We start from the raw sequence: 15,277 nt of genomic DNA on the forward strand, positions 1-15,277 counted from the left end.
GCTTGTATGGGCTACATCTATCTAAAGGTGTTGTGTCAAGGTTGACCAATATATTTTGGAATCACACCTGTTAACGTGTCTTCCATTTCAGCAACCGTGGCGGTAAGAGGAGAAATGCTGCCATCTGGCCAAAGTAAAATATTAAAATGGATGTAACTTATAACTTCAATGTATGTAGCCTAGACCACTAAATGCTGTGTATAGCAGTGTAGTGTCAAAGCTTTCACCATATCCTTCCATTCCACCGTACAGATCTGCGAACATTGAAGGGGTAGGGCCAGCGAAGGGGTAGAGATAGAATTGGAACAAATATCAACATACCAATATTAAGAATATTTAATTTTGGCTCCACTTCGGATGTGTTGTAATTGGTGCTGATGCTAACTAATATCCACGAAGAACAACTTATTGATAATATGTTATTAAACTCGACTGATCATACAATATCATTTTCATTTAGGTTAATCCATTTCCAGTATAGACGTGCATTTGGTCTCACTACCATAATATCAAAAATATTTATTTGGAAAACAGGCGTGAAAAATTATCTAAAGCTAATAGAACTTTTGTTAGAATTGTAACTGTTCCATACAGATAAAACAATGTATCATATTATCAGTAAAGTCTAAAAAGCAAACTAATACCAGATTAGAAACCAAAACGAGAGATGTACAGGTCGGTTGCCAGTCTTGAAGGACCTTCCTGCCGGTAAAGTGGACATACACTCTTGTCAGCTGAGAATTCTCCTTGTTGACACTTCGTCGGAGAAATGGCGGCCGGAGTGAGACAGGAGCTTGCACAGCTTATGAATTCAAGCGGATCCCACAAAGATCTCGCTGGAAAGTATGTATTGAGCAAAAAAAATTGAAAATATATGTGAATGGAGATATACATTACTTTCAACCCGAGTGTCACGTTTAGAGTGAATTATAAAGCGTCAATGAGCAGGCCGCCGATGCTATGCTAGTTCTCAAATTAGCATAAAACTGTAGCAACCGGTACAGCTATACCCAAAGATGGTGGATAAATTAAGATGTCCCACTCAGGCCGTTTACCATTTAAAAAATGGTAAGTTCCGGTCTGTTTAACTGTGGTTCTTCCATAGGCACCAATGCATTGGCAGCTGGGTCTGGTCTGTAGCTGACTATGCTATATGTACAAGAAACAACGAGGGGTTGGGATGTCTCGCTTTCTCTTCCGTCTCTGTTGTATACCTTTTACCGGTTTGTAGCTAGCGAGACAGTATCGGTGGTTAAAAGTCTTGCCAAAGGTCTTGTTCTCAACAGTGTGCACTGCTAGTCGATCAGCTAGCTACAGACAGTAAATACACTTCAGCTAGCTAGCCTTTAATAATAATTTATTACATTTCTATAGCGCTTTTCATAACAATCTCAAATCTCTAGAAAAGCATAAAACACACAAGTAATAGGTCATGAGTAGTCTAGCTATGTAACAGTATAGTTAGGTCAACCAATAGAGTCCAAATCTTTGAGAGCATGCATCCTCCAAAGATGGAGAGGGACAGTTCATGGCTTGATCAGAGGAAGGTGTTCAGGGAGATGGGTGAGAAAGAGTCTGGTGAGGATCATGTAGAGGGCTACTCTGGGAACCAGCCTAGTCACGATCCTTCTTTGGACGGCCGTTCCAAGGCAAAATAGCTTGCATTGCTCTGCAGTGATTTACAAAGCTAAAAAGAGCATGCCTTTCTCCAGTCAGACAAGAGTCAGATGCCAACGGCAGGGTTTTAAACAACTGGTGGGTCTATGAGTCATGTAGCTACTGGACTTCTCCTTCATAATGTACACATGGCACCCGCTTGGGGTGATGCCTCAGAGGCCCTCAGCAGCTCTGGGCACCATAAATCTCACCACACACAATTCCAGGTCGCAATTGTAAATGAGAACTTGTTCTCAACTTGCCTACCTGGTTAAATAAAGGTGAAATAAATACAATTAAAATAAAAAATAAATAAGAGCACTAGCCAGTCATCCTCATTACAAGCCCTCAGCCTCAGAATGGCATTCCTTTACTGCACCTCCCATTCCTTTCAATCTTCAGGTGAGTCTTTTCTTTATGTTTTCAAAAGATCAGGAACCAGCAGCCAGGTTAAACTTAAAAAGCTGGTACAGTGTCCAGATGCATAATTCGAACAAAAACAATTAGCCAGCCAGCTAAGTAGCCAGGCCAAGAAGAGTTAGCCCACCTGCAGATTTGTGTGTCAAAACCACCATAAATACGCAATAAAACTCCATGTTATCAAAAACATAACAGCTGATTTTAAAATAACGCAATTAAAAACACTTAATCATGATTCAATATAAACTTGATTAAATATATATATATTTACAGGAGCTCTCTGCTTAGGCTGCTACTGGGGCGCCATGGCGAGTACAGACCAAATCATGTAACAATTGTTAACCCACTTAACTGTATTTTGCTTGTTATTTCAATGTGTGTATTGTTTCTTATTTGGTGATTATAGGCTTGCTATTCCATTTCCGTTTTGTCATTTCTGGAAGTGCATTTGTGAAAATAATGTTCAATTCTCAAGTCATGAATATCATTTATAACTTAAGATCGCTATCTAATCCCACCCTTTTATCGATTGTAGATATCGACAGATTCTGGAGAAGGCCATCCAATTCACAGATGCAGAACAATTGGAATCGTTAAAAGCATTCGTCGAAGCAAGTGAGTATCCTGCACAAAGTGAAGGATAGAATACATCCTGCTGCACACCGGTGCTACATACATTCCCCCTTTTCCTTTGTACAACCATAGCTCATAAATCACATGACTGTATACCCTTTCTAACTGTAATGCTCTCCTGCCCTGCAGTGGTCAATGAGAACGTCAGCTTAGTGATCTCTAGACAGCTGCTGACAGACTTCTGCACAAACATCCCCAGTCTTCCTGACAGCACAGCCAAGGCAGTCTACCACTTCACACTAGAGAAGATACAGCCCAGGGTCATCTCTTTTGAAGAACAGGTGAGTACTGTAATACTTTACTCATTGGGCCTGTGTTTCTGCTGGTTTTCTCTTTTGTCTGGCACTTGATTGCTCACAGAGTGCACAGTGCACACACCTGGTGTCCCAGATCTAGGCTAGACACTGGTTGGAAAGAAATAATACAAATGTCTACCCTATGTCTAAATCCCATGTCTACCCCCAGGTGGCCTCCATCAGACAGCACTTAGCCACCATCTATGAGAAGGAGGAGGACTGGAGAAACGCTGCTCAGGTTCTAGTGGGCATTCCTCTGGAAACAGGACAGAAGTAAGTCACTTTAGTCCAGTGTTTCCAGATATATTGCTGGGGGACCCCGCCGGGAGTGTCCAATTTTGTTCTAGCTCAGCACTAACATGTATGATTCAAGTAACCAACCTTCTTGCCCTCTTGTCCAGGCAGTACAACGTAGACTATAAGTTGGACACGTACCTGAAGATCGCCCGTCTGTACCTGGAGGATGACGACCCTGTCCAGGCCGAGGCCTACATCAACAGGGCCTCTCTGCTCCAGAACGAGTCCACCAACGAACAGCTACAGGTCCACTACAAAGTGTGCTACGCCAGAGTGCTGGACTACAGGAGGAAGTTTATCGAGGCGGCGCAGCGGTACAACGAGCTCTCCTACAAGTCCATCGTCCACGAGACCGAGCGTCTGGAGGCCCTGAAGCACGCTCTCCACTGCACCATCCTGGCATCAGCGGGTACCTGCCACTGTTTTTGCACGGTTTGGTGTGTTGTCAGTCGCAGCGTGATAAGACGGCGTGCCGTTAAAGCAGTTCTGACTGTGCCATTGCTACGTCGTTGTTTTTGTTTTTTGGGACTCCGGATTTTGCCTTGGCCTTTTATTGGGGCGGCAAGTAGTAACTTGTTACTTCTCTCCTCTCTCTCTCTCTCTCTCCTCTCTCTCCAGGCCAGCAGCGCTCCCGTATGTTAGCCACCCTGTTTAAAGACGAGCGCTGTCAGCAGCTGGCGGCCTACGGCATCCTAGAGAAGATGTACCTGGACCGGATCATCAGGGGGAGCCAGCTGCAGGAGTTTGCGGCCATGCTCATGCCACACCAGAAGGCCACCATGGCAGACGGTCAGTCTCTGCCTCGCCCTCTCTCCGCGGCCCTTAAGTTATTCTACCGATTTGTGTAATGAGAAAATATGCTCAGCTGCATGACTGTGGGTTTCTGTTTGTAGGCTCCAGCATATTGGACAGAGCTGTTATTGAACACAACCTGCTGTCTGCTAGCAAACTTTACAACAACATCACGTTTGAAGAGCTAGGAGCGCTTTTGGAGATCCCTCCCGCTAAGGTAAGATGAATTTCAACATACAAGACCCCAACAGGTGTAAGTGTTGCTTTTGGGTGGGGGGTGGGGGGATATGTATAGGGTTTTTGTAATGTGTTCTGTTACTTACTATATTTGTAAATGGTGAAAATCAGGCCCATTTTTAAACTGTTCTTTAATATGTGATCAAGGATGACAGTTTGTGTAGGAATCTTATTCCTCAAGACATTTAGTATCTGATGGAAAACAATTACTTTTCAGTGAAAGAATTGGGAATGTGATTTATGATTAAAGTAGCGTTTTGAGGGCATAACCAGAACCTTTTAGTATGACAGGTTGAAGTGGGGGGGAAATAACCCCAATTATTTTCTGTATTTTCTTCAAAACACCCTAACACAGACATACAGTATTTATCCCAAACTATAAATGCAATAATATTTTGAGGTATTGTAATATGAACGTTGAAGTGTCAGTTTTAAAAGAAGCAGCATTACGTAGAAGGCTTGCATTTTGAATATATATGTTGTTGTGCAGGACGATTGTCCCGATGGTGAGGTCCCTGGTTACAGATGCAATCTGGTAGGGAACATAATCACTACTTTACTAATGAATGAGGTGTGAAACCCAAAATACAGAACTAAAATTAATTGAAATAAAAGCCTTGTTTGGCTCTGTCTCTCTCTGTCTCTCTCTCGTCTTTCATTCTTTCTTTCTTTCTTTCTTTCTTTCTTGTCTTTCTCAAAATGTCTCGCTTGAAGACGTGAAAGAATCAGAACTGAATGTGCACTCCCCTCATGATACCGGTGGTCTCTGTTTATTCATCTCTGTTTTTGTGAACGTAAAAGCTGTTTTTGTCATTCTAAAGACTCGTATTGTGTCGTATTTTGCCAGGTAGGCTTCTTCAGGTAGTGGGATTGGGGACGCAGTACTCATAGCCGTGTGAGAATGTAGTCTTGATTAAGGATCAAGTTGATTTAGGGCCACCTAAGACATCTGTCATGTATTGTCTCTGTGGTAAGTAGTAAATGAAGGTTATTAAAGAATGAAAAGAAAGATGTTGTACTGTACAAATAAATGACCTATGTTGGAATGACAGGAAAGCAGTGGAGATGGTTTGTTTAGGTTTTAATGATCCAGGCATTAGAAAGGTCTGAGCTTGCCTGAACTAAGTATTTCTATTCTATCTACATGGAACAGTGCAATCTGAGTTCCCCTCTCTGTTGGATATTTGGGTTCTTGTTGTTACCCAGTCGTCCATTACAGGCATATCTTATATCCTACAGTATGTGTTGCTAAAACTGTTTCTGTCCCCATTCTCCCCCTTTTTCAACTGCTGAATTGAAAGGATTGTAGAGTTGTGTGAACTACTCATTGGTTTACGTGTAAATGGACTAGGCTACCACATTCATAAAAGGAGTAAATCTGTGAGATTTACTGTGTGTGTGTGTGTGTATCATTGAAAGAACATGAACTGCATGTCTTGCTACAGTGGACTTACAGTGTAGATATTAAATAGAACAGTGGGATGGAGTTAGTGAATTATAACGGGAGTGAGACACTACACTACATTTCTCCATTGGGCTGGGTGAGACCGAAATACATTGTAATTTGTAGGTAATGCATACCGTTACAGCTGCCATACCCATTGGCTGTGTTGTGGTTAAGTATTACAGTAGTTATGTACACAGACTAACACCACTTCATACTCCTATTGGCCTGGAATGAATTTGATCATCTTTCACTGGCCCAGTCCAAAAACAACCCCTACCCCCTAGCCACTTCATGGGGATCTGAGAGGATTGTACGCTAAGCAATATGGCTAGCAGTCCACCAAGGCTAGAGGCAAGGGGCTAGGGTGTGTTTCTGGCCCAGGGCCTTTGTATTAACTCGTTGTTGCCGTGTTCCTGTGCAGTAGTGTAGTGTGAGTGTGCATGGAGATGCCAGTGAGCTGTCCCTCTCTGTCCCTGTCCCCCAGGCTGAGAAGATCGCCTCCCAGATGATCACTGAGGGACGCATGAACGGCTTCATCGACCAGATCGATGGAATCGTCCACTTTGAGAGTGAGTAGTTAGCTGTGCCCAGACTCCTCTATTGAAAGAAGTCTCCGGCTATGCCCGCTGCCCAGTCGGCTCTAGGAGGATGAGATGCCTCCCTCTCTAGGTTAGGACCTGGTTCCCGTGGCTCCTATCTGGAGCGACTATAATCCTAGGCTTGCTTTTTTGGAAGGACTTTGTCTTTTTCAGTGTCAGAATTTTTTTCTCAGCATTATTCCTTTTTTAAATAAGATACTTAACTCTCTCGCTCTTTCCCTCCCCCTCTCTTGCTCTGTCTTTCAGCACGGGAGCCCCTGCCCACCTGGGACAAGCAGATCCAGTCTCTGTGTTTCCAGGTGAACAACCTGCTGGAGAAGATCACTGCGGCTGCTCCTGAGTGGACAGCCCAGGCCATAGAGGCTCAGATGACCCAGTAGACTGACTGACACCCCCTGGCATGGAACACATCACCCACACCGGGGCACCCCATCTCCCTATTCCCTATGGAGGGTGCCATTTTGGACAAAGCCCCCAATTGTTTCCCCTAGAGGTTTTGGCTGGTTGGCTGGGCAAAGGTATGCAAGATCGTGCATCGCCGTACTCTACTGTGGACTGCAAACTCCAAATTGTTCAGTTGAAGCCAGATCCAGATGTTTTTTTGGCATGGGCTGATAGAGCTTCGCCGAGTGTCCCGTCTCTCTCTCTCGCTCTCTCTCCCTGGAGACAAGTTCCAATCTGGTGGTTCTCCAGCATGTTTCTCTACTGTTGATTATGCTTGGAGGTTACCATTCATCTTTCTAGGACTAATTAATGGATGCTTGAATCCATTGGCTCATCAAGTTACCAGTTGTTGCCATCTCGTGTATACTTTGATTCAGACACTGGTGTCCCACAGTGAAGGTGTTTGTTATTCAGGTTGAAATGTGAAAGACACACGGGCAATTCCTACTGACACTCTTTATTTGTTGCTGTGTGCTCTTGTGCGAGGATCTTGTTACATTCTGTTTGGAGACATTTTGTCAGACCTGGAGTGCAACATCAACAAAGAGATGAATAAAAGTTGAAAAAGAAGTTTGTGTTTAAAAAATTATATATATATATTCTGCATAATCTGCTCTTTTTCATCACAATTTGTGTTCCTGCTATGTTTTATCCGGTTGAAGTTGCAAATTCAGACTTCTTCAGCAAGGTCCACGTTTGACACTTAGTGTCTTCCCCCTGGTTTCTCTGAAAGAGAACGTTTGAATCACAATTTACTTACACCCCGTCAGTAAGAATGACATTGTGCCAGTTTGATTAGACTACAGCGTGATACAGAAACTCAAATAGTTTATGGATGATAAATTGCAGTAGTAATCAATAACAATGCTTTACATAACCAGATTTAGCCATGCATTTTCTATACACAGTCCCCCTATAATCCAGATCCAAACAGCCTGTTTCCCTGTATAACAACTCATTGGCGTAAGTGACTCCGTTGGATCCACACACAGCTCTGTCCAATATGCTGGAACCTACAAGGGACAGCCAGGCAGCTGGTAGTTGTAGCACATGATGAGGAGTTGCATGTTGTGAGTCTTTCCTCCCAGAGTTTTAATTTGTTTAAATTGGCCAATATGTTTAGTTGCATAAGAAAAAGTAGTTGATTCAACTCTTCGTATCAAAATAACTAGAATTGGATACATTACCTTCTTAGAGTCCCCCCCCCCATCTGATGGACAAAACATTGACGTTATAAAGTGACACAACATTTACAATACATACAACCATTTACATTTCAATGGTAAAGAGCTATGCTTACTTGAGAGGCAGGGTGAGATGAGAAGAAGGAGAAAAGTAGGTTTTACCATGCATATTGACAACTGCAGTAGTCAGCTATGGTGAGTAATTCTCCTGGTAATGGTGAGTGATTCGCCTGGTAATGGTGAGTATTTCTCCTGGTAATGGTGAGTGATTCTCCTGGTAATGGTGAGTATTTCTCCTGGTAATGGTGAGTATTTCTCCTGGTTATGGTGAGTGATTCTCCTGGTAATGGTGAGTGATTCTCCTGGTAATGGTGAGTGATTCTCCTGGTAATGGTGAGTGATTCTCCTGGTAATGGTGAGTGATTCTCCTGGTAATGGTGAGTGATTTGCCTGGTAATGGTGAGTATTTCTCCTGGTAATGGTGAGTGATTCTCCTGGTAATGGTGAGTGATTCTCCTGGTAATGGTGAGTGATTCTCCTGGTAATGGTGAGTGATTCTCCTGGTAATGGTGAGTGATTCTCCTGGTAATGGTGAGTATTTCTCCTGGTAATGGTGAGTGATTCTCCTGGTAATGGTGAGTATTTCTCCTGGTAATGGTGAGTGATTCTCTTGGTAATAAATGTCTATATACTCTTATCAGTGTTTGGGAAACCAGTTCATCAATGACCTGACCTCATGTCTGTCCAAAGTCCCCCTTCTGCTCTATTGACAGTGACACACAAAATCTCAAACAGTATCACCACAGATATCCAAGCGGTTGTGTATTTATCAGGTATCATAAATTAGCATATCACACACAACAGAGGGGAACAGAGGGGAACACTTCCTGTATGGCAGGGCTCCGTTTGACAATTACATGATTAATCTACCTGCCATAATCTCCAATGGACTTGTGGTTTGTCACTGCCTTTATCTCTATTGCAAAATATGGGTAACTCGTAGGTCTAAAGTTTAATGACCAGTTTAACCTGTACATGTGTACAGTGCTTCACCCTGAGGTGTGTCTGAGAAATTATTAACTGACTTGAGTTATATCGCTGCTCAGATGATCTTTTACTTGTTTTGTGTACAATCATTTTTTATTTTATTCATTATAATGTAACATAGAAGTGGTCCATACCAGCAGTAAAGGGGGAGAAACATTAAAAAAAAATAAGAGAGAATATATATATTTGACTGATGTGCAATTTCTAGGAATTTGGGAATAATCAAGCCACAATACATGTCCTACTATTGTAGCATTGGAGCGTTTTAATAGCATTTATATTGACAAATTATGTTTGGTAAAAAGAATACCGGACATTTATTGCTTTCTGTTTCTTGTCTCAAATGCAAAAACGAATTCAGAAGACTGGAAGTGGAGCTCAAATCTTTTTCTTCAGGCATCTGGCGCCATCTAGAGGAAAAGAGACATGAATACCAGTAAACGCTAGTACATCTTGTCTTTTAAAACGCTTCACCTGTTCTACTGTATGAGGATGAACATGCCACAAAGAACACAAATGACTCAATGTGTTACGCTTACATAAGGTTGAAGGGGCCAGTAGGTCCAATGAGCATTATGGCTTCACTACAGTTTCGACAGCACTCCCATCAATTCGAGGCACGGCATCATTTACACCAGTCTCTTATTTGAGCAGCTCTTTCAGTACCCGCTGATGTGTGCAAGGGACCTTGTAATAAGCTATTTGGCTGTAGCACAAAGGTTTAAAAGATGCACTCAGGTGTGTGGGTGGGTGGGTGGGTGGGTGGGTGAGATTGTTTCTATCGGAAAATAAGTAGCTGTGCTGTGAAACATGGACAGAATCGTGCTTGTACCTGAGCTCAGAAGATCCCCTGCTCCTTCCTCAGATCTATGTCTCTCTTCAGCTGACAGGTAGAGCAGACCCTACACCACAAGATGGAACAGAAGTCCCCAAACAAGGAGCCCTGGACACCAAACCGAACAAGACAGTTAGTGCAGCAGAGAAGCAAGGAGAGCCTCAGACATCTGAGCCTGTCCCTCTGGTTAGAATGTTTCATGTGACTGAGGAACAGTTATAGAGCCTGGTATAACTATATTGCTGCAGTATATGAAAGGAACTCGCCTTAATGTTGTATCTGGTACGGTACATGGCGCGCATGGCCATGGTTGGCCCACACAGACAACACTCATCCATATCACTGGCGATAGAACAGCTCAGACAAGGGAAGCACCACCAACCATAACAACCTGAGAGGGAGAAAGTACGGTAGAAGTACATTATACTGTTTCTAACTCTCAGTCCAGGAGAGAAGGAGAAAGCAAATGTTTTTTTTAAGTCCATTCTGCTAGCTCAGTCATGGATGAAATGAAGAAAAAATCCTGGACGCACAAAAGATATACAGCCGCTCTTACTTAAATAGGAATTTCTGTCCTCTTACATGTCCCACAGTCACTGAAGACGTCGCAGAGGCCCGTCTGGAAGTCTGATGGATGGTAGCTCCCTGGTTGTCGAGTTATGGCAGCCATGGTCTCTCTATGGAAGATAACATGGCACAGGTCATCGTTAAGTACGACCTAAACAACGGCTCTTAGCTGTTCTGTTCCTTATTGTTCCTAAATGGTTCCTACATTGTGGTACTATTACCGTGTTCTCAGTTCTCTGCACCATGCAAGAGAAGCTACCAGGAGCCTAAGCAAAATGTATGGAGAATTCTCCCATGGAGAATTCATGCATATTTGTCATGAAAACATGATAAAACCTGACTCGTGAAAAATCCTTGTCAAAACAGTTTCTATAGTTATTACTTCACCTACAAACAGGATTTCCAGCCATGTGATAACTTATTGTGAAATAAATCTCACCGGTATGATGTAGTTGAGCTGAATGACAGTACTGTTCAGAAGAAGAGGCGAGAATCCTCGGTGGCGGCAGGTGGAGAACTGAGGGAAGGTACTGGGAAGGAACATAATATATACAGTTTCAGGACAGGTGATTGACATGGCCATATACTTTACAGCCACTAAGAGTAGGGACTAACTACCAATAGAAAACTTTATTACACGAAGATGCACAAACAAGGAAATGAACATTCAGTTTTTCATGTTTAAAAAACATTATTAAAATGATTTTATTATGTTGGCTTGTCCATAAGGGAGGTGAACCACAATGACTTTGTGAATATGAAGATGAAAATCTCTTGTACATTAATTCCATGGCTCTATACCTCATAACTAAATTCAATTTGAGACATACAGTGCCTTGCGAAAGTATTCGGCCCCCTTGAACTTTGCGACCTTTTGCCACATTTCAGGCTTCAAACATAAAGATATAAAACTGTATGTTTTTGTGAAGAATCAACAACAAGTGGGACACAATCAAGAAGTGGAACGACATTTATTGGATATTTCAAACTTTTTTAACAAATCAAAAACTGAAAAATTGGGCGTGCAAAATTATTCAGCCCCTTTACTTTCAGTGCAGCAAACTCTCTCCAGAAGTTCAGTGAGGATCTCTGAATGATCCAATGTTGACCTAAATGACTAATGATGATAAATACAATCCACCTGTGTGTAATCAAGTCTCCGTATAAATGCACCTGCACTGTGATAGTCTCAGAGGTCCGTTAAAAGCGCAGAGAGCATCATGAAGAACAAGGAACACACCAGGCAGGTCCGAGATACTGTTGTGAAGAAGTTTAAAGCCGGATTTGGATACAAAAAGATTTCCCAAGCTTTAAACATCCCAAGGAGCACTGTGCAAGCGATAATATTGAAATGGAAGGAGTATCAGACCACTGCAAATCTACCAAGACCTGGCTGTCCCTCTAAACTTTCAGCTCATACAAGGAGAAGACTGATCAGAGATGCAGCCAAGAGGCCCATGATCACTCTGGATGAACTACAGAGATCTACAGCTGAGGTGGGAGACTCTGTCCATAGGACAACAATCAGTCGTATATTGCACAAATCTGGCCTTTATGGAAGAGTGGCAAGAAGAAAGCCATTTCTTAAAGATATCCATAAAAAGTGTTGGTTAAAGTTTGCCACAAGCCACCTGGGAGACACACCAAACATGTGGAAGAAGGTGCTCTGGTCAGATGAAACCAAAATTGAACTTTTTGGCAACAATGCAAAACGTTATGTTTGGCGTAAAAGCAACACAGCTGAACACACCATCCCCACTGTCAAACATGGTGGTGGCAGCATCATGGTTTGGGCCTGCTTTTCTTCAGCAGGGACAGGGAAGATGGTTCAAATTGATGGGAAGATGGATGGAGCCAAATACAGGACCATTCTGGAAGAAAACCTGATGGAGTCTGCAAAAGACCTGAGACTGGGACGGAGATTTGTCTTCCAACAAGACAATGATCCAAAACATAAAGCAAAATCTACAATGGAATGGTTCAAAAATAAACATATCCAGGTGTTAGAATGGCCAAGTCAAAGTCCAGACCATAATCCAATCGAGAATCTGTGGAAAGAACTGAAAACTGGTGTTCACAAATGCTTTCCATCCAACCTCACTGAGCTCGAGCTGTTTTGCAAGGAGGAATGGGAAAAAATGTCAGTCTCTCGATGTGCAAAACTGATAGAGACATACCCCAAGCGACTTACAGCTGTAATCGCAGCAAAAGGTGGTGCTACAAAGTATTAACTTAAGGGGGCTGAATAATTTTGCACGCCCAATTTTTCAGTTTTTGATTTGTTAAAAAAGTTTGAAATATCCAATAAATGTCGTTCCACTTCCTGATTGTGTCCCACTTGTTGTTGATTCTTCACAAAAAAATACAGTTTTATATCTTTATGTTTGAAGCCTGAAATGTGGCAAAAGGTTGCAAAGTTCAAGGGGGCCGAATACTTTCGCAAGGCACTGTATGTGTGGCACATGTATAGCGCCTATATAGGCATGAGGTCAAGCACCAGTTTAAGGCCTAAAAAGTAAAGGGGGCTTATCTTACAAACTGATAATAATTATACAATAATAATGGATCCCTGTATTCATCTTTCAGTCACAATTATGAGCTGTTAACGCCAAGGTTCAAAGTTTTCCATGAACAGCTACTGCACCCCATGTGATGGTGTCTGTGATAAACATTTGGATCTGGTAGTATTGGTAAGGTTAAATGGTGTTGGGGAAGGTCCTCTTAAAACATAGTTTACCAAGAAATGACTTAACTTCTACTTAAGGTACACTAAAGCTACCCTTAAAAAAATTTATATCATTTTACTTAAGTAAAGTTACTTTGAACAAGTAGTTCACTACATCCAAACTACTTCATGAAAAAGCCTCATATCTAAATCTGAAATGTCACAGACTACAAAATGCACGACAGATCATTCCGGGGTCAATTGTTAACGGAATGTGTTATTTAGCCAATTAAACACAAAAGTGAGAATTAGGCAGGTCTGATGCCGTTTAGGAAAATGATTGCCTACTTCACCCACATTTTATTTTCCTTTAGCAAAAAAGTAGTATGTAGTTCCAGTAGTTAGCTACACCTCTGCACGGCAAAAAAAAAGGAATTAACTATTGAAAACGCTACCAAGCTTTGAATTGAGTTCAACTACCACTACTTGAAAATGGAGGTAAGTTACTAGTTGAACTACATGACTCCCCAACCCGGGGGTTAAACCAACTTACCATGGTAACATATCTACCATGAGCATAGTAATTTAAAAAAAAAGAATAACATATATATATATATATATATATATATATATACACACACTCTCATTACAGGTGTGTGTGTTAGAGAGAGGGAGCAAAAGAGGAGGAGGAAGGGATTCTGTTTGCACACATTTTGCTTGAAAGGGGTTTTACAGGTGTATGCTATGCTACCATCCTCTTGTGTCAACAATGGTGATTCAAAGGTCAACATACAGTAAAATCTGATGTTTGATTGTCACATACACCAGCTAGGGGCAGTGAAATGTGTTGTTTTACAGTGCCTTGCTCAAGGCAGTACAACCAAAAAAATGACATGTCATATGTTTACTAAAGACTTTATGGTTTTGTGTTTTTATATTTCTATTAGTTTTAAGATTTTCTTTTGAAATAAAAGAAAGGAAAATAAAAAATTATTGGTCACATACACATATTTAGCAGATGTTATTGCGGGTGTAGCGAAATGCTTGTGTTCCAGGCTCTAGCAGTGCAGTGCGTCTAACAATTCACAAAAATAAACACATCTAAAAGTACAATCATGGAATTAATAAATATACTGTGCATTCGGGAAAGTATTCAGACCCCTTCCCCTTTTCCACATTTTGTTACATCACAGCCTTATTCTAAAATGTATTAAATCACATTTTCCTCATCAATCTACACACAATAGCCCACAATGACAAAGTGATAACAGATTTTTTTGAAATTGGAGCAAATGCGTGTATATATACAAACTCAGCAAAAAAATAAATGTCCTCTCACTGTCAACTGTGTTTATTTTCAGCAAACTTAACATGTGTAAATATTTGTATGAACATAACAAGATTCAACAACTGAGACATACACTAAACAAGTTCCACAGACATGTGACTAACATAAATGGAATAATGTGTCCCTGAACAAAGGGGGGGTCAAAATCAAAAGTAACAATCAGTATAGTGTGTGACCACCAGCTACATTAGGTACTGCAGTGCATCTCCTCCTCATGGACTGCACCAGATTTGCCAGATCTTGCAGTGAGATGTTTCCCCACTCTTCCACCAAAGCACCTGCAAGTTCCCAGACATGTCTGGGGAGAATGGCCCTAGGCCTCATCCTCCGATACAACAGGTCCCAATCGTGCTCAATTGGCCTAGCGTCGTCCGTTTTAGGGAGGGCTTGGTCGGTAGGGGTGTCCTTGTCTCATCGCGCACCAGCGACTCCTGTGGCGGGCCGGGCGCAGTGCGCTCTAACCAAGGTGGCCAGGTACACGGTGTTTTGAGAAAGTATTGAGAAACCTTTGTTATTGTCCAAATACTTATGTTCCACTATAATTTGCAAATAAATTCATTAAAAATCCTACAATGTGATTTTCTGGATTTTTTTTCTCATTTTATCTGTCATAGTTGAAGTGTACCTATGATGAAAATACAGGCCTCTCTCATCTTTTTAAGTGGGAGAACTTGCACAATTGGTGGCTGACTATATACTTTTTTGCCCCACTGTATGTGATATTTCAGTATTTTTTTTATATACCTTTGCAAAAATGTCTAAAATCCTGTTTTTGCTTTGTTGTTATGGGGGTATTGCGTGTAGATTGAA

At 41.7% G+C, this 15,277-nt stretch overlaps 2 protein-coding genes across 4 annotated transcripts; one reads left to right on the forward strand and one right to left on the reverse strand.

The window, feature by feature from the left end:
* The first annotated feature begins 668 nt into the window (after positions 1 to 668).
* cops4 (COP9 constitutive photomorphogenic homolog subunit 4 (Arabidopsis)) lies at positions 669 to 7,391 on the forward strand. 3 transcript variants are annotated; one of them, XM_021602960.2, is made up of 10 exons: positions 669 to 843; positions 2,612 to 2,691; positions 2,839 to 2,990; positions 3,175 to 3,278; positions 3,407 to 3,711; positions 3,921 to 4,091; positions 4,196 to 4,311; positions 4,822 to 4,866; positions 6,263 to 6,347; positions 6,624 to 7,391. In XM_021602960.2, exons 1-10 carry the CDS (start codon positions 770 to 772, stop codon positions 6,755 to 6,757), a joined length of 1,266 nt encoding a protein of 421 aa, XP_021458635.1. In that variant the 5' UTR covers positions 669 to 769; the 3' UTR covers positions 6,758 to 7,391. The 3 variants fall into 3 exon arrangements, with proteins under 3 accessions (XP_021458635.1, XP_021458636.1, XP_036833473.1); XM_036977578.1 differs by lacking the exon at positions 669 to 843 and adding an exon at positions 1,050 to 1,068; XM_021602961.2 differs by lacking the exon at positions 4,822 to 4,866.
* Positions 7,392 to 9,294: 1,903 nt separating this feature from the next.
* plac8.2 (placenta associated 8, tandem duplicate 2) lies at positions 9,295 to 10,992 on the reverse strand. Its single transcript, XM_021602962.1, has 5 exons — positions 10,894 to 10,992; positions 10,470 to 10,564; positions 10,154 to 10,278; positions 9,885 to 9,995; positions 9,295 to 9,462 (listed from the first exon to the last, which is right to left on the reverse strand). Exons 2-4 carry the CDS (start codon positions 10,555 to 10,557, stop codon positions 9,891 to 9,893), a joined length of 318 nt encoding a protein of 105 aa, XP_021458637.1. The 5' UTR covers positions 10,558 to 10,564; positions 10,894 to 10,992; the 3' UTR covers positions 9,295 to 9,462; positions 9,885 to 9,890.
* Positions 10,993 to 15,277: the final 4,285 nt, after the last annotated feature.

Source organism: Oncorhynchus mykiss, chromosome 5, assembly GCF_013265735.2.
Source record: "Oncorhynchus mykiss isolate Arlee chromosome 5, USDA_OmykA_1.1, whole genome shotgun sequence".
Taxonomy (NCBI): Eukaryota; Metazoa; Chordata; class Actinopteri; order Salmoniformes; family Salmonidae; genus Oncorhynchus; species Oncorhynchus mykiss.

What these genes read in the sequence shown, in the direction of transcription:
- cops4 (XM_021602960.2), top strand. Translation starts at nt 770, where the DNA reads ATGGCGGCCGGAGTGAGACAGGAGCTTGCACAGCTTATGAATTCAAGC. An exon ending in TCATCTCTTTTGAAGAACAG is followed by an intron (nt 2,991 to 3,174) that starts GTGAGTACTGTA and finishes GTCTACCCCCAG; the next exon opens with GTGGCCTCCATCAGACAGCA. An exon ending in GAAGGCCACCATGGCAGACG is followed by an intron (nt 4,092 to 4,195) that starts GTCAGTCTCTGC and finishes TTCTGTTTGTAG; the next exon opens with GCTCCAGCATATTGGACAGA.
- plac8.2 (XM_021602962.1), bottom strand. Translation starts at nt 10,557, where the DNA reads ATGGCTGCCATAACTCGACAACCAGGGAGCTACCATCCATCAGACTTC. An exon ending in CTTCAGTGACTGTGGGACAT is followed by an intron (nt 10,279 to 10,469) that starts GTAAGAGGACAG and finishes TCTCCCTCTCAG; the next exon opens with GTTGTTATGGTTGGTGGTGC. An exon ending in GTACCAGATACAACATTAAG is followed by an intron (nt 9,996 to 10,153) that starts GCGAGTTCCTTT and finishes TTTGGTGTCCAG; the next exon opens with GGCTCCTTGTTTGGGGACTT.